General features: G+C 37.7%; 1 protein-coding gene and 1 long non-coding RNA gene across 3 annotated transcripts; one reads left to right on the forward strand and one right to left on the reverse strand.

Moving 5' to 3' along the window:
- The first annotated feature begins 834 nt into the window (after positions 1–834).
- Positions 835–8,983, forward strand: LOC129442310 (uncharacterized). 2 transcript variants are annotated; one of them, XM_055202290.2, is made up of 7 exons: positions 835–1,216; positions 1,310–1,454; positions 7,103–7,201; positions 7,294–7,438; positions 7,517–7,662; positions 7,796–7,935; positions 8,021–8,983. In XM_055202290.2, exons 1-7 carry the CDS (start codon positions 1,108–1,110, stop codon positions 8,161–8,163), a joined length of 927 nt encoding a protein of 308 aa, XP_055058265.2. In that variant the 5' UTR covers positions 835–1,107; the 3' UTR covers positions 8,164–8,983. The 2 variants fall into 2 exon arrangements, with proteins under 2 accessions (XP_055058265.2, XP_055058266.2); XM_055202291.2 differs by lacking the exons at positions 835–1,216; positions 1,310–1,454 and adding an exon at positions 1,530–2,354.
- Positions 8,984–9,500: 517 nt separating this feature from the next.
- Positions 9,501–19,361, reverse strand: LOC129442312 (uncharacterized). The gene is made up of 5 exons (XR_008643833.2): positions 19,160–19,361; positions 18,224–18,335; positions 11,913–12,064; positions 11,769–11,805; positions 9,501–10,920 (listed from the first exon to the last, which is right to left on the reverse strand). It is a non-coding gene; the product is annotated as an uncharacterized lncRNA (long non-coding RNA).
- Positions 19,362–20,710: the final 1,349 nt, after the last annotated feature.

The raw sequence follows: 20,710 nt of genomic DNA on the forward strand, positions 1-20,710 counted from the left end.
AGAAAAATTGCGTATAGCACCAGGGGGCGCTGCGCTCATTCAAACATTTTTACAGTGTTTAAAACATTAAAAAAAAAAAAAAAAAAAACTATTTACTTTAATTGAATTTTAATAGAATTTTATAACAAACATTTAACTATATAGCTTGTTACTGGTATTAGCTGGTGTAGCAGGCTGTTTTAGATGGGTTTTGGAAACTTTTAGCTAGTCTTGGCTAAGCTGGTTTTAGCTGGTAGGTCAGTCTCAGATAAGTAAATAAAAAAAAAAAAACACAAAATGAGGCATATCATAAGCAAATTGCAAATCAATAACATATCTGTAGTGTCACGTTTCAAAAGTAGAACTGTGGTTAAAACTATATCCCTGCTGAAAAAAAACAATAAAACCATTACAGAAAATTCTAATGGTTTCCATTAAAATACCAATAGGAACCATTCGCTTTTAACATTAAAACCACTACACTGTAGTGTGTTTTGGGTCATATTCCATTATAACCAATAATACATAGAATTAATAGAACCAATACATACCATTAGAGATCAACAAAGACCAATACACTGTGTGTTTTGGGCCATATTCCATTAGAACCAATAAAATTCCCAATAAAACCAATAGAATTTCTGTCTATTGTTTTTTTTTTTTTTAGCAGGGATGACATAGAGGTGATGTTAACGTTGACACTGCTGTGCCCATGATGTTACAAAGCTGGTTCTTGCACAGAACCCACTTTTTACAGTAAATTATGCGTAGCTGTTTTCCTAAAAATTCTTCTTTGATTTCACACACAATATTCGTGCAAAAAAAATGCGCGTTATTGTCCAGCAGATGTCTCTCTAAGCCTTGCACTGTTGTTTACGAGGACGACTGCGAAGGCACTTCGTGATTTCCCAAACAACTACAAATTATTTTCCTCATATATTTTTGAGTATCCTGAGAACAATTCTATCAAAAGGACACGTGACAGTGACACAGTTGTTGACGCAGACTTGTTTGTATTAGCACACACAGCGGCTAGCTAACTTGCGAACTTTGCTTTGATTTGATTTGCAAAAAAATTAACCTAAACTTTATCATAGCTTCACGAAAACGAAATACCACACAAAAATAATGTCTCTCATAGGGGATCACAAAATCGTGCGTGTTTTTCTTATAGTCCTTTCTCAGTTTGTTTACATTGTTACTTTGTTCATCAACGCACTCGCAGGATCGGGAAAAGGTAGGAATGCTTTAAGACAGTAATTCATTGCATTAAACACTCTCAGAAAACTTGCAGCATGCCAGACAAACTAATATCACATCGGTTTTCAAGGGCCATTCAGGCACAGCACGGGAAATGTGTCGGGAAGATATGAAACAGAGATCACTCCTGCAGGATGGACCTTCTCTATATGGGCTATCATCTATTCATGGCTCTTTCTAATGAACATATATTTCCTCACCTGGCTCTGCAGACGGTAACGTTACAAACCACGCACAAAACACCGTTAGATGTCAATTTGTTAAAGAGCATTAATTGTTGATTTTACACTGATTTCAATCTTTGACATGACCTTATGCAGTCATATTTTCACAGAATGTTCTGTCAGGGCTCTCAAGTTTTACCAAAAGTTTGGAGTGAGATTACATCTGGAGGTATTTGCAACAGCGGCCCCACCCAATTCTCTCAAGTTTTTGCTAGCAGCTTAATTTTACCTATTGTTTATAATTGTCCAGAACAAATAGATAGCCTATTATACATTTACATTTAGTCATTTAGCAGATGCTTTTGTCCAAAGTGACTTACAAATGAGGTAACAATAGAAGCAATAACAGCAATACATAAGTGCACTACAACTATCATCCAGTCCAACACAGTATAGCCAAGAGTTAGTAATTATTATTTTTTGACAGAGAAGGTAAAGATAAAAATAGAAAAAGAAACAATATTAGCAGGAGAGGTGTTGGCAGAAGAGATTGGCTTTTTAGCCAATTCTTAAAGACTGCTACAGAGTCAGCACAGCAGATCTTATCGCAACCGGCAGATCATTCCACAGATGAGGAACAGATCCAGAGAAGGTACACAATAGTGATTTTTTTCCCCTTTTGGGATGGCAACACAAGCCTTCGCTCTGTGGCAGAGTGCAGGGATCTAGAAGGTACATAAATCTGTATAAGCGATTGCAGATAAGGGCGTGCTGACCCAGTGGTGGTTTAAAGGCCAGGAGCAGAGCTTTGAATTTGATGCAGGCTATTATAGGAAGCCAGTGTAACCTGACAAAGAGAGGAGTGACGTGTGACCTCTTTGGCTCATTGAAGACCACTCTTGCTGCAGCATTCTGGATCATTGGCAGTCTGGACTATTGCAATAACAATTGGTAGGTCTGATAAAAGAAAGATAAACTCATCCAAATAAAATAAATCGTTTTATATATTTAAAAAATACAAATATTATATTAAATATTAAAATTTAATTAAAATATAGCCCCATACCCAGGTACACTCTCATAATGTATTCTCATAATTTAGTACTTACTATACTAAAAATTCTTCTTTAGTACTTTATAAAGATCACCTATTATCTGATTCACGATTTTCCATTGACTTTGGTGTGTAAGTGTAGCCTGACGTTGCCATACTCAATTCTAGTCAGAATTTGAGTCTGATACCGCTCCATTGAGCTATAATTATGAGGCGTGTCTCAACCGAAAAATGCCTCTGCACTCAATTGGATAGACCTACGACCAATCAGAGCAACGGAGTGTGTGACGTATGTTATAATTACGTATTTGCAGCCTGACCGAACTGCTAGTTATTTCTCTACAATGACACTAACATTGTGATTATTCTGAGTTAGCGAATGTACATCAACACCTATTATGTTTACAACATTTGGTTTATATCACAACATGAAGTATTTACTAAGTCATAGAGTAAGACTATCTCTTGCCATTTGTACGTTAGGTGAACTTCATCCACGACGATACCCATTACGTTTGCTTGAAAATATTGGAGCCTAGCATGTCCCTCCACTTATTCAGCAACCACGATTCCGGGCTTCCGAAAAGAAGCTGGCAACGACCGCTAATTATATCCATCTCGTCGTGCACGCTGAGTTGCATCGCCGTGATAACGTTAGCCATTTCAGTTGCGACCAACTTTTGCCGAATAGGAAGGACAGCAAAAACATCAACAAATGCCCTGCTCGTGTTTCTCTGTTCCTCTTTTAAAATCAATGCTGTGTCGATTTCTTTTAGAACAGACTTAATGTCAGAATCCACACATCTGAACTCTACAGCGGCAGTCATTCAACACACGCGCTCTTTGGTGATGTGGTTCATTACATTACTGTTGATTATCTGTCCATCATCGTATAAAGCCCGCCCTGACAATTTGATTTGTTCGACCAGCATTTGTCCTAGCATAGTAGCTCCTCAACGCAGAAACCCCAGACCCATCTTCCTGTTTACAAAATCTTGTGGACGGGGCTAAGATTGGCTGGCACCCAGGCTAGTGTAAGTGTCTAGTACATGTTAACGATATGCAAAAGGTACAAATCCCAAAGTAAAAGGATATGTGAGTTATTGTTCCAACTAAAATCTCTTTTCTTGGACTACAACGAACACAAGGATTGTGTAGGCAACAGTTTACTTCCTCGGCCTGTTGATGTGGACACGACGGTCATTGTCATAATTTCGCCCGAGCCTGTAAGTAGTCTATAGCAGTGGTTCCCAAACTTGTTCAGCGTGTGGCCCCCTTGTGTACGGTGCATTCCTTCTCGGACCCCAAAGAAAATTTGTGACAAAAAACTGTTCTAAAACTCAACATTTTAATAAAAAAAAAAAAACATTAAATTATACCAAAAAAAGTGATTTTGGTTAGGAGCCTTATTTTTTAGATTTAATTACAAAGAATTCATGATAAATTAATGTATTTAATAAAATGTCATAAAACTGGGCCCCCCTGGCACCATCTCTCGACCCCCTGGGGGCCTCTGCCCATGTTTGAAAACCACTGGTCTATAGTCCCTTTCACACATACAGTCTTTACTGGTATTTTACTGGTAAATTGCAATTAACAGGTCATGTGTTACAGGGCCAATCATAATGTTTTGATACAGATGACGCGTTTATCCCCGCACTTTTTATGGACAGACGCTGCTTAAAAGTCGGGCACATTTCTTCACCAAAGTTGTCTAAAACCTTCCATTTGCTTACCATCCATTTGCCGAATTGCTGATGTCCTCACCACACCCTCTGTAAACCTAATGTGCAAATGTGTGTGTTTCGTTTGATTTCGCCTAATGCAATATTGTTTGGTCACGAGCAACTTCGCGACTCTCCGCCGTTTGCCACAGATGTGAAAACAACAAAAAACGGACCGTGGATATCAAGTCATAACTCAGCATTGTTTACAAATCGCCACACGGCACAGGTAACTTCCGCTTTCTCAGCCAATTTACCAGTATTTTGGTACTGATGTGTGAATGATATCTTACTGGTAAAAAGACGGAACATCACTGCGTGTGTGAACAGCACATTTTTCTATTTACTAGTAAATTAATTTTGGTAAGTTCATGGTAATTTACTGAAATTACTGTGTGAAAGAGGCTTATGTTTTCATATTTAAAAAATTTACTACCGACTAAACCATGATTTAAACACAAGTTTTGAGCAGTGAAGAGTAGTGCTTGTGGTTTGGCGTTTCTTCAATCACAAATACAGACATTTCTTTAATGTTTTAGTATTCTTTACCTTAACAATCTGTTAAAATGATCAGTCAGCCTGGTCATGTGCATTTTCTGGATCAGATTCAGCTCATATTGATAAGGTAGTAAAGACGATATTAACTCCTGTCAGTATTGCATTGTGAGCTGATCTTCCAAACATAGTAGGGAGGATCACATTTCCAGCTGATGACAGAGGTATTCAGGCAGGCCAATCACAACGTTCTGGTTAGCTGGTCATTCAGAGGACACTGCACCTTTCAGAACGATGTGCTTAGTTTGCATGGATATGTATAATAAAGGCTAGATGTCTCGCCCGCGCTGCTGGCCAATTGAGGGCAGGATAGGATAATTGAAATGTAAGTACTCTGAAAAGGAAAGTGTAGGACTCTGGTGTGTGTGGACCTTTCACGACTGTTTTGAGCGCAGTTGATTGTTTCCATAATTTCGGGACGAAACAAATGATTGCTATGGGATCTGCCCACACATGCGCAAACCCGAGGCACTATAAGAAGAGCAAAAATATGGCAGAGAAAGTGCATTCAGAACTCACAGTACCTGCATATCCAGTCAGCGAAGGCAAACAAAGGAATAAACTAAGCAATCAAACGAGAGTAAATATCGCGTGGCTTTTCCTTGAGTCGACGATGCGGTATTGTCTCCGGAGTGTAGTCCTCATTAGAGTCAACAATGCTTTCATCACGGAACCTCTTCCATGCAAAACACTGGCTTAATAGTGAGTACTAAAAGCAATCCTATTTGTTTATATTCATAGTGATAAAGTTAGGTGTATTTTTACATGTGATTGTGACTGACATGATGTTACTACATGCACCGCGCTCCTTCCTCTCCGCTCGTCTGAGGTAAATGCTGCTCCCAGCGTGTTCATGTGTTTTGGGGGCATGGCTTTAGAAGAAACCCAGAAGGGAGGGGTGAATGAATGGAGATAGTTGGCTGTGTTTGGGGCGGTCGTGAGGGGTCTACAGACACTTGATTTTTATGCTCTCTTTTTCAGAGTACTTACATTTTACTTATGTATTGATATATAAATACATATTAAACAAATTTGTAAAAAGTTTTTTTAGACAATTCCTGCCTATCCTGCCTTTAGGTGGAGCGTCCGCATTTGGCGGCCATCTTGCCGCGGGGCGCTCGCTCGCTCGTAGCGTTGCATTTGGTGGAGCATGTGCTTTTGGATGTCCGTGGCTTGCTCAGTTTTCTGCCGATTTTCAAACGGTTTGGTTTGTTATAAACGTCAGAGATGTACCCATGACATTGCATACTTGATGAATAATTTTCATGAATCATGTTAAAGCATCCGGAATTATAACCACGTTAATAACGTTTGTAAGAAGCCAAACCGTTTGATAGTTGGTGGAGGGTTGAGCAGGTTATGGTCATTTAGAGGTGCCTGCACCATTGAAGCGCGGTGCTGCGAGTGGGCGGGCTGTCTGGGGTGGGGTGGCCGCCAGGTGATGAAGTTAGAGACTCCGTTACACATCTAGCCTTATTATACATATCTATGGTGCTTTGTACCAAAAAAGGAAGGGCATAGAGAAGCAACAATAATGTACAGTATGTGGAAAATAATGTGTTTTTTGGACCATAAACCACATAAACACATTGTATTACACAAAACACACAAAATAACATTTTTAGCAACATGCTTATGGGTTAGATCCTTATTAAAATTAAAAGTCAAAACATTATTCATCCGCTAATAGTGTATATTGAAAGTACGGTATGCTGTATTGGGTAATGAACTGACCTTCAAAGCAGTTTTGCTTTTCGCCTACGACAAGCTGAATTTTGTTGCTCTGAGCTGAATGTGCTCTTTGAAAGTGTATTAAGTTACCAATTGTAGTAAACTTGAACACATCTTTTATACAAAGATGGGTTAAAGTTTACTACAAGTGATAACTAAATACACTTACGCAATTAAACCAAAACCAACAAATTCCCATTTCTTTCTAAGGTGGCATTTGACTTTGCACAGATGTGTTCGACTTCAAGCGGCGCTGCAAGAAACGACAGGTGAATGACATCAAAGCACCATAAGAGCGATTTAAAACCAGCCTCCTCCGCAAGATTTATCGCGATATTCTGATGTCATCTGTTTGTCGGCTCTGGCTCGAAAACTCGAAACTTCCTTGTCTTTGCCTGCACCTCGTCTATTAATTGTATATAGCAGTAAAAGTTCTTTCTCACTTCTCTCAACATAAGAAATACAAGGTGTGAGAGTGTGAACCAGCTGAAATGCGTGAGACTTGAGAGCCCAACTTCTTTACAGTGTGTAGGATGATTTTATGTAAAAAAACAAAAACAAACAGTATATCACAAACATTTCTTCACATGTTCTTCTTTTCACAAACTGAAACTGAGTCCCAAATCTTCACTCAGGTTGTATTCAAGCCCATCAATCCTGCCCTCTGCATTCTTTCTCTCATGGATCATCAACATGATTTTAAACAGCACGTGGCTTGTCTTGTGGGACAGAGAGTGAGTTTGTTGCAACACATCAAAGGACAAATATAACAGGATACTACATATTATTAAAATACTAATATTTGTGTATTTATTTCTCGAGTCAGATGGATAATCCCTGCACTGATAGTTCTAGCTCTGATCGCTTTCACCAACTACTTGCTCATCATATTCTCTTGTATTGGTCTACGTGCTAATGGACCATGGCTCAGACAGAACCACCCAAAAGATCTTATCTGCATCATACTGCTGGTACGCATAGACCAACACCTCTGTTGGACTCATTAGTATGAGTAGTACTAATTTCTCTGATACATATGTGTACCCTAGGTTCAAAATGGCATTGCCACTTATGCAACATGGACAACCATCGCCACTCTGCTCAACTTCACAATTGTGTTAAAAATTGCATCTGATTCTGCAACAAATGCTGCTACCATTTCTTTATGCATACTTCTGCTGGAAGTAATAGTATGGTACATATCATTTATTTGCTGTTCTGTTATATTGTACATTTATTCTGTAGTGTAATTGTTTTACACATACTGATAAAATATGCATTTGCCATATTTACATTCTGTCAAACCATTTCATTATGTTCTTCTGCAGGTTTACTCTGGAAAATTTTGTGATTGAAAGGCATGTGCGCTACATCCTTACCATTTATCCTGTCATAATTTACGCATTAATTGGAAACTTAAGCAAGCATTACAATGCAGCAGATCCTGGCCGGAATGCAGTCTTTTTAGGTAAGTCAATGAGTCACATTCATCTCTTTTTTTGTTAAATGTCATAGAAAATGCAGGTAATCACAGAGCCTTTTGTTTTCCATAGCGGTGCTGCTCGCGGTGACTTTTGTTGTGCTAGCGGTGCGTGTAGGTTTGGTGGTTTGGAGACACAGGACTCATCCTCTCTATTGCGAACTGAACCCTGAGGTCCCGATGTTACCAAACAGCAGCACTGATAAGTGTGAATGATAACGAGTGTGCTTGTAAATGCACATAAAATGGTTGCATGAAAGCAGCGTTTTTGTACTGAGCTTAAATCGTTCCAAGTCTGTAGTGGGCTTTATGCCCAGCTGCACTGCTTCCTGAACTTCGGCCGGCTCCTTGTTTCCTGTCTGCCATTGTTGGACGGACTGATTGATCCAGGTGTGTCTGATTATTGTTGTTGTGACTACTGAGGTCAGGCACATCTGGATTGGTCGGTTTGTCCGGTGGTGGCGGACGGGGGGCGGGGAGCTGGCTGGGGTTTGGGAGGTGGTGCAGCTGGGCATGAAGCCTATTGTGCCTTTTGTGCTATATTCTCAATTGTATTATGTATATACACTAACTAATCCTTAATACCAATGAACACATGAAGTAACAGATCAGTTTCATACCTTACAGTATTTTTATATGGTAAGTTAACACTTCTTAAAACCAGTGGTGTTTATTGTAAATACTGTATTCTAAGCAACACAATTTAAAACATGTTAGGTTTCAGAAAAAAATGAAATGAAGGCCAAAAGCATTTCACACATTCATATTGTCAAACTTTGGGGATTAGGTCCATAGTTAATGTAAAGAACTATACCTGGCATTTCTCTAGTGATGTTAGTCCTAAAGAAAAGCTCCAACATCATTTGTTCTAATGTTTTGTATGTAATGCAATGACCTTCAGTGTGTCGTAAGGGTCTACTTATTAGACCAAATGTATAAGATTTTGTATTAAACATTTGTTTTTGTTATTTACCGTACTACAGCATTTGAATACAGAATGGAATTTTCTTTTTTTTATTAAAAGTCATACAAAAAGCGTTTTTTGTTAATTATTCCTTAAAACAGAAAGCAAATAAAGAGTTGATTCTGAGATGATGTGCCCGTAATGCATGAGAACCACTAAGCCGAATGACTCATGAGTAGTGTAAGTGCTTGGGAATTCACCTTGGTTTGAATAATAAGCTGCTGAAATCTCTGGGCTTTTCAATTCGTTGTGGATATGAACTGAAGCATCTTCTCATGCATGTTTTTGCACTTCGGAATGTGTGCTGACATTAGCTAGTACATGCTTGACACTGTGTTTGTTCTCTACATGATAAATGACTCAAGAAAAAACTAAAAGATAAAGTCATTTTTACAAATTTTATTATAGCATGTTTCCTTTTGTTAAGCTTACATACATTAATTACGATAATCTAGGGTGACCATGCGTGCCGTTTTCCCCGGACGCGTCCTGGCCAGGATTTCGGGTGTGTCCTCCGGAAGTCGCATTTGTCAACCACATATGGCACGCCCGAGGTCCTGGCCGGGACGTGTCTGGGGAGAATGGCACGTATGGATGGTTACCCTAGGTCAGCATTTCTCAAAGTGTGGTGCAGGCCCCATGGGTGGAGAATAGGGACATTACAAGTGGGCTGTGACAAACGGGAGAGGAGGTATAGGTGGTAGCGGTATAAAAGTTAACAGTGGATAAGTTTGTAATATGGAATGAAAAGAAAACTGGAGATTCGGCACCAGCAGAGAAAACAAAGACAGACAGTGGACCTAATCAACCAAAAAGCCAGCTAAAAAGAAAGTATGATGACTTTTTGTCAGAGACTAAATGCAAACGCAGTTGCATTATTATTATTTTTAACAAAGTCTTATTTCATGCAAAGTGATAATACATTTCAACTTTTTTTCTCTATGCTGTTGTGTTTTTAAATATTATGTGATTAAATACATTTAAAGCCAAGTTGATTACCATTTTGTTGGGGCGATTAATGGGGACAGGTGGGGCTCGGAACCCCCTTCCTACCTCCAAAATGGGGAAGGGCAGAAAATGTTTGAGAAACACTGCCCTAGGTAATCATTTAACAGTTTAGTGAGACAAATGCTGTATTAAATATTTTGATTTTACAATTGTGTGCATCATCCTGACTCATAAACTCTCACAAACAAAAAGCAGTGTACAAGCCAAGTGCCAAAATCATTATTATTTATAGAGACTCAGCTGGATAAGTATGTTGTTTTGTTTTTATAAGTAAGGAATAATTGACGACGGGCCATTGAATATAAGAAAATAATGCACACCCAAGGTGCAATGTGGGTGTGCATTATTTTCAAATAATTCAAAGGATCGGAGCCAATTATTCCTCTTATACCACAGTTACCACAAACATTGCTCTGGTGCCTATTTTGAAGACATTTGACAAGTTAGGTGTGCGGTTATCAGAAATTAATGCATACCCACAGAACATTTCTTAGCCAATCAGAATACAGCATTCAACAGACCCGTGGTATAACATACTAAATTGTATGATGATAATAATGGGTTAACACTTTCTTGGATGTGATATTTAAGTGTTACACATATGAACCACTTCTTCAAATTTATTGTGACAACTAAAAAGGAAATGTTAAGACCTTCGATATCTGTAATTAGATGTTTTCTTGTTGGCGGAAAATTGTACAAGCATATGTGATGGAAAATATTATAGTAAACAAGGGTGGATGTTTTTTAATTAGTGCTTTCATTTGTGTATTTCTCTTAAGCTGTGTATTTCTCTTCATATATGCAGTGAAATCGGCCTATACTAAACAAAATTGAAATTCCTCAGTCACTTTCAATGCAAACATTGTCTTGATGATCTTTGTAGAAATTTTCCATTGCCCTTATTAAACAGGATTCCAAGTGATGTACGATAAATATCAGGATGATATCGATGACCCATATGGAGAACAAAATGTAGCGAATCCTTTCAAGGGCAGAGTCTTCAAGAACCACAAAAAAAAATAAAAAGACGCATAAAACATCATTAAAGTGCTTGATAAAAATCTTCACAAGATGATACTGTTTAATGTCCTTTAGGATTGTCAAAGCAAAATGTTATTACATATTCCCCCTTATCATACACTACACTGTAAAAAATTAGCTGTAATTATGCAGCTGGTTGCCAGTAACTTACTGTAGAAGATAAAGACTGAAAATGTTTCCTGTTCATTTAACTTTGAACAAACTGTTGCCTGTAAATAACATACATGTAAAATCTACAGTGAGTTACTGGCAGCTAGTTGCCAGTAATACTGTAATTTCTAAAAATTTTTTACTGTGTACTGTTCAAACGTTTTAAACACCACACCCTACCCTAGTGGTTAGAGTGTTGGGTTTTTAACCCGTGAATTGCCGGTTCGTGTGTGTGTTCGTAACATGCAGTGCATGGGTTCAATGCAGAGGTCACATTTCGAGTATGCCTTCCATGTCACTTTCACTTCACTTTTCACATTTTAGAACAATAGTAAATTAATCAAAACGAACAAAATTGTAACTCTAATTGTAACTAAAATAAATCTAAACGTGGAAGTCTACCAGATGTTGCGTTTAGTCCACAAAAGCCATTTGTTTATTGTTGCTGTTAAAACCATCCATTATAGTCATCATTATAGTCATCTTTGCTGCTTTATGATTAAAAACATTTTTCAAGATCATGAGTAACATTTTAGTCAAGTGTTTTAAAACTTTTGAATTGTAGTGTATGTAAGATAATAATTTTTTGCATGAACATAAAATTACAACTCTACATTATGAAACTACACAAAGAAAAAATGAATGAATTTCTTACCAGATATCCACATTTCTTCCATATCTTATAAGTGGAACTGAAATAAAAAAAAATGGTTACCTGTTCAATCTACTTATGATGGTACGCAACTGTAATAAAACATTTTTTGGATTATATTACAAAAATATTTTTGTCTAAACATACAGATTCTGTGAGCATGTATGTTATTTAGACGTTAACCATCGACAGTCAGCTGCAATTATGAAGTCTTTTTTATCAACTTCATGCTTCCTCTGTGAAAGTCTTTGTTCTTCCTGAATCATCAGCAGGGCCGCTGCTGGTCAAATGGGTTCCTCCTTTAGTTAAAAAAAACAACAACATCACACACAACTATGTGTGAGAAAAGAACTCTATTAAAATGCTATTGATATAATTTATAATTGTATTTTGACAGCAACACAAGCTATAGTTATACAAATTTGCAGTTATATATTATAGCTTATATTTCAGTATCTGTACCTGTGTAACTAATGGACTTTAGCTTAATCTAATGTGACTAAGCTGATTTTACATGTCAGTATAAATCCAAACAATTTTGGAGAATTACTTAATGTCTTTCTTGTAAGTAAATTAAAAGTCAGCTTTAAGAAAACAGAAGATGTCTATTAACAAAAGCAAAAGTTTGTATGTATGGTTATGTTCTTAATAATACAGGTGTTTGATTGATTTAACACTCAAGCATTCAGTTAAGCAGGTTTTTTGCATCATCTACTTTCTCACCGCAAGATGCTGTATACAACGTCATATAGTTTGTTTGTTTGTATGTTGTTGTGATTCATAATTATACAGAATGAAATGTTTTTATTTTCTGATCATCGGAGATGGTGCCCCCCAGGGGAGTTGGTGCTCTACCCAGACTGCGTATAAGCGGCGTTACTGATCATCAGGCTACAGTATGGCTCTATGAAGATCATTCAACATTCATTTCTGTACAAATAATTTATTGTAGTAGAAAAAGGTTCTGCTGACTATAAACAGGAAATGCATGGTTCCATTATGAACACGCACTGACACTCACATACATCAACAATACCTCTATGCTCACCAGTACTTTCCATCCACGTTTAAACAGGCCCTGGTCATGTCACTGCTTAAAAAAGCCACACTCAACCCCTCTCTCATAGACAATTATAGACCGGTTTCACTCCTTCAATTCATTGCCAAAACACTTGAAAGAGCAGTTTTCAATTAGGTATCTTCCTTTCTATAACTGAACAGCCTAGTTGATGACAAGCAGTCAGGCTTTAAATGCAACAACTCCATCGAAACAGCACTGCTGTCGGTCACAAAGCATTACAGATATAGAAAGCAGAATCCAGATTCTCGGTTCTGATTCTGATAGACCTGTCGGCAGCCATTGACACAGTCAACCAGCCAATAGATCCTTCGGAGTTTCATGAAGGGCACGTTGTCCACAGCCCACCAGATGGCCACTGGGGTCCCCCAGGGATCTGTGCTTGGTCCACTCCTTTTCTCCATCTACACATCATTCTTAGGACCGATCATACAGGCACATGTCTTCTCCTACCACTGCTATGCTAATGACACCCAGAGTTTCTTCTCATTTCACCCAGAAGATACAACCATAGCAGAATGCATTACAGCCTGCTTAGCCAAAACTGCCAGAAACCTTGGCGTAATCTTTGATGACCAACTGTCCTTCACTGATTACATTGCAAAGACAGTGTGATCATGTTGATTTGCATTATACAATATCAATAAGATACGCCCCTTCATTAGTGAGCATGCTTCACAACTTCTGATCCAGGCCCTGGTAATCTCTAGGTTGGACTACTGAAATGCTCTCCTTGCTTGCCTTCCTGCATAGAGCATGAAACCACTCCAATTGGTTCAGAACGCAGCGGCCCGACTCATCTTCCAAGAGCCCAAAAGGGCTCATGTAACGCCACTCTTCATCTCTCTCCACTGGCTACCTATTGAAGCGTGTGTCAGGTATAAGTCACTAACTGCTCATTTACAGAACTTTTACTGGCACTGCATCAGCATATTTTCACACTTTCCTGCATTCCTACACCCCATCCAGAACCTTACGTTCAGCAAAGGAGCAACGTCTTGTCTTACTTTTACAAAAGGGCACTAAATCTTGTTTCCGCTCAGTTTCCTTTACTACTGCTGGTGGAATGATCTTCATATCGGTTAGTCAAACTAGCCATATCTCTCACTACATTCAAAAAATAGCTAAAAATAATCTTTTTGGCAAATTGATACTGACTATAGACAAACCTCTCCTATCTAAAAAAATAAAATTAGCTCTCTTTTCTCTCTCAACAGGCATTGTTTTGGAATTGTGAAAACTTGTTACTTGGTATACACATTCCTTGTATTATTGCCTCCCTATGACAAATCGCTTGATTGTTTTCTTATCTTTGTAAGTCGCTTTGGATAAAAGTGTCTGCTAAATGTAAATGTAAATCTTGTTCTTCTCACTTCTTGTTTTTCACAGCAACTCGAGAAAACACCCATGTACACAGTTGGCCTCTACATGTCAAAAAATAGATTTCAGAGCTCTATATTGGATTAGATGACTAGAATAACTTCATCTGTAGAAGAACATCAGGGCAATCATTTTATTTTTTGCGAACCAATCACGACCAATCACACTTCCCGTGCACGCCTACGCATAGAATTGTGGGATAGGACAATGAATGTATCTCAGGAGGCAGGAAGTAAGGCAAACATTGGATTCGGACATGCCTTGATGCCTACATGCCTTGGAATACTGCCTCCAAAAGCACAATTTTAGAGCTTTCAAATGCAGCCATTGTATTTGTTTTATTTATGGATTCTTAATGCCATTCCAGCATCTATGGCTAAATTCATGGAGAGAACCAGTTTTATCTCTACACACATTGGTGAAAGCTTTCCTGACCCAGCTGGGGCTTGAACCAGGACCTTCTTGCATTGGATTCGGACATACGTTGATGCCTACATGCCTTGAAATACTGCCTCCAAAGGCACCATTTTAGAGCATTTGGACGCAGCCATTGTTTTTTTATGCATATTTAATGCCATTCCAGCATCTATGGCTAAATTAATGGCGAGAACCACTTTTATCTCTACACATGTTGGTGAAAGGCTTCCTGACCCAGCCGGGGCTCAAACCGGGGACCTTCTTGCTGTGAGATGCACTAAGCCACTGTGCAACCCCATTGTATTTCAAATAAAAGTTTAAAAGCATCCACACACAGTATCACACATGATTCTGTTTCAATATGAAGTTTATTTAACTACCGGTAAGTTCGGAGGATCATGGTCATGTGATCCAACCAATCAGCGCAAAGAGGTGTTTATATTTAGCCATCCCTCTCTCTGTCTTGTGACAGATTATTTGCAGCATCGCTCCTCCACCCCATTGCCTCCCTCTCAGCTAATTCATCTATCCCAGGTAAAGAGGGGGGAGTACTCTGGATACGTGATAAAATTCTGAGCCTGGAGTCCTCCCCTCGGACAGCACGCCAAATATGCTTTATCTCAATCCCTACACTGAAAAAAATGATTCATTGAATTTAATCAATTTTTTTAAGGTAAGTGGTTGCAATCAATTTATTTAAGCTACATTTAAACAAAAGTTTTATATTTTATTTTACGTTACTAAACTTTTTTGTTTAAATGTAGCTTAAATAAATTGATTGCAACCACTTACCTTAAAAAAATTGATTAAATTCAATGAATCATTTTTTTCAGTGTATTGATTACATGTTAATGCGAACTCATAAACAATATAGTTCATTAGAGTTTAGCAAGTTACTGAGATAAATAAACAAACTTTAGTAACAGATGACACTTCAGCTTTTCAGTGGTTTTATTTCATCTTGTGCGTCTAGCGATTGTTTTATCAGTCTGCACACTAATGTTGCTTATATAGGTCATAAGTCTATGAAACATCTGACATCTGCGACCTCAGAGCTCCAACAAACCTTCTGCGGTTTCCTGCATTTCTGTCATCCACAAACTGCACGTCTGTTAACAGTAAGGTCTTTGCAAATATGCTGTTCACATTTAAAGCGTCCATAACACACGCTGTTTCTGCATATCTGATGTTAATCTGAAGTACCTATAGAGTAGTATTACATCCTTCATATCTCCAAAGAGTCTTTAGTTTTATCAGATTTATAAAAGAAAGATTAGCTTTACAGAGTCTTTCCGATAATGTAGGAAAAAAATTGGAAGGAGGAGTTACTACCGCGGGAGGAGTGGGTCCGAGTCAACACTTTATACAACACTGACTGGATAATTTATGATTCACTACATGTTTGTGTCATTTATATAATATGCACGCGCCTATTTCCAACACAACACAGAAGTCTTACTTACCGCATGCAACTCATGACCCGGTTGGGAGTTTCTTAATGAAATCCAGCGTTAAACAAACACACACACAAAACTCCGCTGCTACCCCAGATAAACAGACTATTTCCATTGTTTCCATAATGCTGGCTTTTGCCTCCTTACATTCAAAAACACACTTCTTCATTCATGCCATTGTTGAGTTTGATATAAAACAAAGCTTTCGCATGAAGAAATGCCTGTAACTTTGCATCCTCGGTCTCCCGCTAATTGACGTGTGGGCGTGGTTTTCCAGGGAAAGTGCCTATAAAAAGAAGTGATATAGGGTACCCCTGAAACGTCAGCTGGACCCGTAATCGAAAAAACTTTCAGAAACTTGTACGAACCCTGGCGATGTGCATTCAGCACAGAAATTCTCTGTAACACGTCCAACTACTTTTTTGACTTTAACTGTGTTAATAATAAGTCAGAATGCATGTAATACCTTTGAACACCCCCAAAAGACAGAAATCAGAAATTGTACAGGGAATGTCTGAAGTAAAGTCAATTGTGACTTCCGTTTCACAGGGACTTTAAATGAAATTCAATATAAAATGTAGTGGATTCAAATATGATATGCATTAGAATGTGATAAAATAAAACAAAAATGTATTTTTATAAAAGTAACACTTTAACACCTCTGCTCTGAGGTGTCAGATGTAGATAGCGGGTGACATTGAAAAACCACTATGACCTACTCTGTCAAAAATAAAGGTGCAAAGCTGTCACTGGGGCAGTACTCTTTAAAAAATCATAATATGTACTATTTAGGTACAAATATGTATCTTTGAACTGCCAATATGTACCTTTTTATGCACTTTTTGGGTACAAAGGTGTACCTTTTTGAAAGGTGAAAACTTTTGTACCTTTATTTCTGATAGTGTACAAGCAACATTAGAAGTAGAAGTAGACTGATAAAAGTGTTCAATTCTGTAACTAAAGTTTGTTTATTTATCGCAATACATTTTTACTTGGGTAGCTTAAACGTTAAATTATAATATAACCTGATCTATTGCTCACTGATAATCTTTCTAATAAATTAACAAGATATAAACCTTTTCATGAATGCCTCGTGTCTAATTGATGGTTGAATTTGTTTTTTAAATCCTCAATTATCCCGCTCTACCCTATGATGTCATTGGTTGTCTAGACGAACCAATAATTTTCTTTTCTGCCCTCAGATCATGTTTGAGTAGGCTACTCACATTTTATTTTGAAGGAATTTAACATTCAGGCACTTTACTTGGTGAACTTAATAATGATCACCAACTATTTTAATATATCATTAAATCATTTTATTCAATTGTCCTTGCTAATAATGTAATGTGTGTGCACTTTTGAGACGCTTTTAAGACTGGCATACCATTCTTACAGTAAACAGGTCGCAACTTGTGCGAACCTCTCTTATGCGAACTGTATGTTTAAAGTTCATGTAATAAATGCTGAATCAAATCTGCACATCTATGCCTTTCTGGGTTTACAACAAAAACTGTGTAGTTAGCTCTCCGATCTTGCGGTTTGTGTTCAAAACAAATATTAAACAAAGGCAGCTTTAAGAATTTCCTGTATAAAAAAAGACTTTAGCAGTATATCGCTGATGCACAACCGGCTTCCTTTCTGTGGTTTTGTCTCAGATGTTGATGTCTCCTTTGAGGAGGAGGAAATTCATGTTTTTTGAGCTAGTGACAGATTTGTAAGAGAGATTTAAAATATCCTCATCCTGACTGTTAAACAAAAGCTTCTAAAAAGTACATTATTACCTTACATTACATTTAAAGTAATTACAATGTTTGTTTTGTATCTGGCATGCTATTGTTACCTTACAAATTCAGGACATTGACTGGACCACTTCATTGACATTTTAAACCACTCCTATTGTAATTTTGACTTGTCTTTTTTAGTATCAAAGCCAAATTTAGTCCACTATAGTTTCATGCAGGGACAAAACCTGAAAGTCCAAAGGGGTTGAGTCCTATTTATACAGTAGCAACTGTATAGCCTACTCTCTTATCTCAACTTAATAGGCCTATCTGGCAGGCATAAGGGTCATTTTTGCAATATGTAAACTAATGTGCAAAGTTTAAACAAACTGTAAGTCAGTGATCTACCTCTATTGCTTGGTAGATGATACTTTAATCAAGTTCTTGCTGTAATCCAGGCAATCCTCCAGGGGGTGATGTAGGGTCCTGTGATTTTGAACAGGATGTGTGTTTCAAAATCCTGAAGTGAAACATGAAACATGACACAAGAAGTTAGATCTCCATCACAGTGTCAAAGCCAAAACAGACAGCTTTAACTCATCCTTTCCACATTCCCTGTTTAGACTTGAGACATATGCATACACAGACCGATACAATAAAGTAACTTATGAAAAGAAATGCATTTGGTCCATAAGTTAAGCTAAAACTTCTTTGCTAAAACATTAAGAAGATAAACTGTTATTGGTGAGCACTGGAAAATAAATACAATTTCTTAATACTGGCTCTGTTTACATCTGGTATTAAGAGATGTTTTGACTGATAAAATCACTAGTGGACGTCGCTAAATAGATGTGAACTGGGTGTGAAACGTTTTGAGCTTGTCCACTTTCGATCACATTCAGTGGTAGTCGAAAAGGTATTTGACCAGATTGCTTTTGTAGTTTAGATGTTTATGTGGTTTAATGTGTATGAGCAGCCACCAGTTTGGTCTGTCTTTGAGTAAACGAAAGCAGCTGCTCTTCCTGCTGAAAAAACAAACAACATAGACCAGCATAATTCCCATGCTGGTCCATGCTGGTTTGGTGCTGGTTTAGCTGGTGGTCACCAGCATACAAGGTGTGCACTGACATGCGTCTCTCATACTCTTGTGATCCAATCGACCAAAACGCATCTTAAAGGTCAAATGTTTACATTTTAAACAATAAATCAAATCAACAAGTAAAACAAAAAGTTTTGAGTTGAGTACATCAAAAAAGTAGCCCTTCAGATTGTTTAGTTTATTATTTATTGCTCACATGTTTCCTGAAAACGGTGTGCACCGATATGCAACAGGGTTTGAGATACCTTTTCTGTTGTTTGGTGGGTGTGTCAGAACCGCAGTCAAATCAGCAGCAATATGTAAATAAACCACACGGTACTAAAGAGACAGCTCGCACAATGGGTTTAAGTTGGAATGTTCTCTTTCATTCTGGATAGCAAGGGCAGTGACTGTAACATCAAGTGTATTTTACAGTATTAAACACATATTTATAACGATTTCATTAGGTGCCGGAAACATTAAAAAAAGTACACAAATAATGGCCTCTCAGCTACCGTAGTTGCAACTCTTGTGTCATCACAACAGGGTGTTCAACGCATCACTGTTTCTGTTTAATAAACGTTTTGTCGGGGCTGAACGCAGCCATGGTCTAGAGGCTGATAGTTCCCAGTATTTCGATCTCATAGGCAATCAGATTGCACATAAGCACTAATTGGCTTTTCATTCAAGTCATTTTGAAGACACCTGGTGCCACACTCTAATCAGCTACTGTAATTAACTCAAAACACCTGCAAAGGCATTTAAATGGTCTCTCAGTCTAGTTCTGCAGGCTACACAATCATGGGGAAGACTGTTGACTTGACAGTTGTCTAAAAGACAATCATTGACACCTTACACAGGGAGGGCAAGACACAAAAGGTATTTGCAAAAGAGGCTGGCGGTTCACAGAGCTCTGTGTCCAAGCACATTAATAGAGAGGCGAAGGGAAGGAAAAGATGTGGTAGAAAAAATTGTACAAGCAATAGGGATAATCAAACCCTGGAGAGGATTGTGAAACAAAACCCATTCAAAAATGTTGGAGAGATTCACAAAGAGTGGACTGCAGCTGGAGTCCCAAAAAACAGACGTATGCAAGACATGGATTTCAGCTGCACTGTAAAAAATGTCTGTAAATTGAACAGTAAAATACCGTATAAATGATACAGTATAAAACCGTATTTCACAAAACATGTGATAACCGTAGGATTCACTGTGAAAAACTTTAATTAGTTTTACAGACTAAGACCTTACATTTAACAGTAAAAAACATATAAAAATATGGTTTATTTCAGTAAAATTAACAAGATACTAGCAATATCAGCGTAATATGGCATTATGCGTTATTGATGTAACATTAAAACTTTTAGAGAATATATTTGTTACCAATATACTGAACCATCAGTTTATATTTTACTAAATCCTTGTTGATAGAGTTTAAAAATTAGAATAATATCAGTCTGCACTATAGTGGTCATCATGCAGGCATTTGTCATCAAGTTCCTAATTTTATCGCACTAAAATTACTTTTAAACATAAAATTACAATTATCTTCTAAACATGGACGATAAGTTTATAACTGCTGTCAAAACAAGATACAAGTGCTCAACTATTCCAGCATCCACACACGTGATTTAGTAGACAAATCTTCTTTCTGACGTGATGTAATCACAAGTCAAATGGATATTTTCCACCAAATTTATCCCATTAAATCTCCAGTTTGTGTTTGTTTAAGATTCATTTGAAGTCACCATTATTGTGATTAGTGTTCCTTTAGTTAGGCATTTGTCCTTGTGACCTGCATTGACCTAACTCTCCTC

Source organism: Misgurnus anguillicaudatus, chromosome 2, assembly GCF_027580225.2.
Source record: "Misgurnus anguillicaudatus chromosome 2, ASM2758022v2, whole genome shotgun sequence".
NCBI classification, from domain to species: domain Eukaryota; kingdom Metazoa; phylum Chordata; class Actinopteri; order Cypriniformes; family Cobitidae; genus Misgurnus; species Misgurnus anguillicaudatus.

Bases quoted from the DNA above. Each gene is read 5' to 3' on its own strand.
- LOC129442310 (XM_055202290.2), top strand. From the start codon at position 1,108: ATGTCTCTCATAGGGGATCACAAAATCGTGCGTGTTTTTCTTATAGTC. The intron at 7,202-7,293 runs GTGAGTTTGTTG...TTCTCGAGTCAG, and splicing joins CTTGTCTTGTGGGACAGAGA to ATGGATAATCCCTGCACTGA. The intron at 7,663-7,795 runs GTACATATCATT...GTTCTTCTGCAG, and splicing joins CTGCTGGAAGTAATAGTATG to GTTTACTCTGGAAAATTTTG.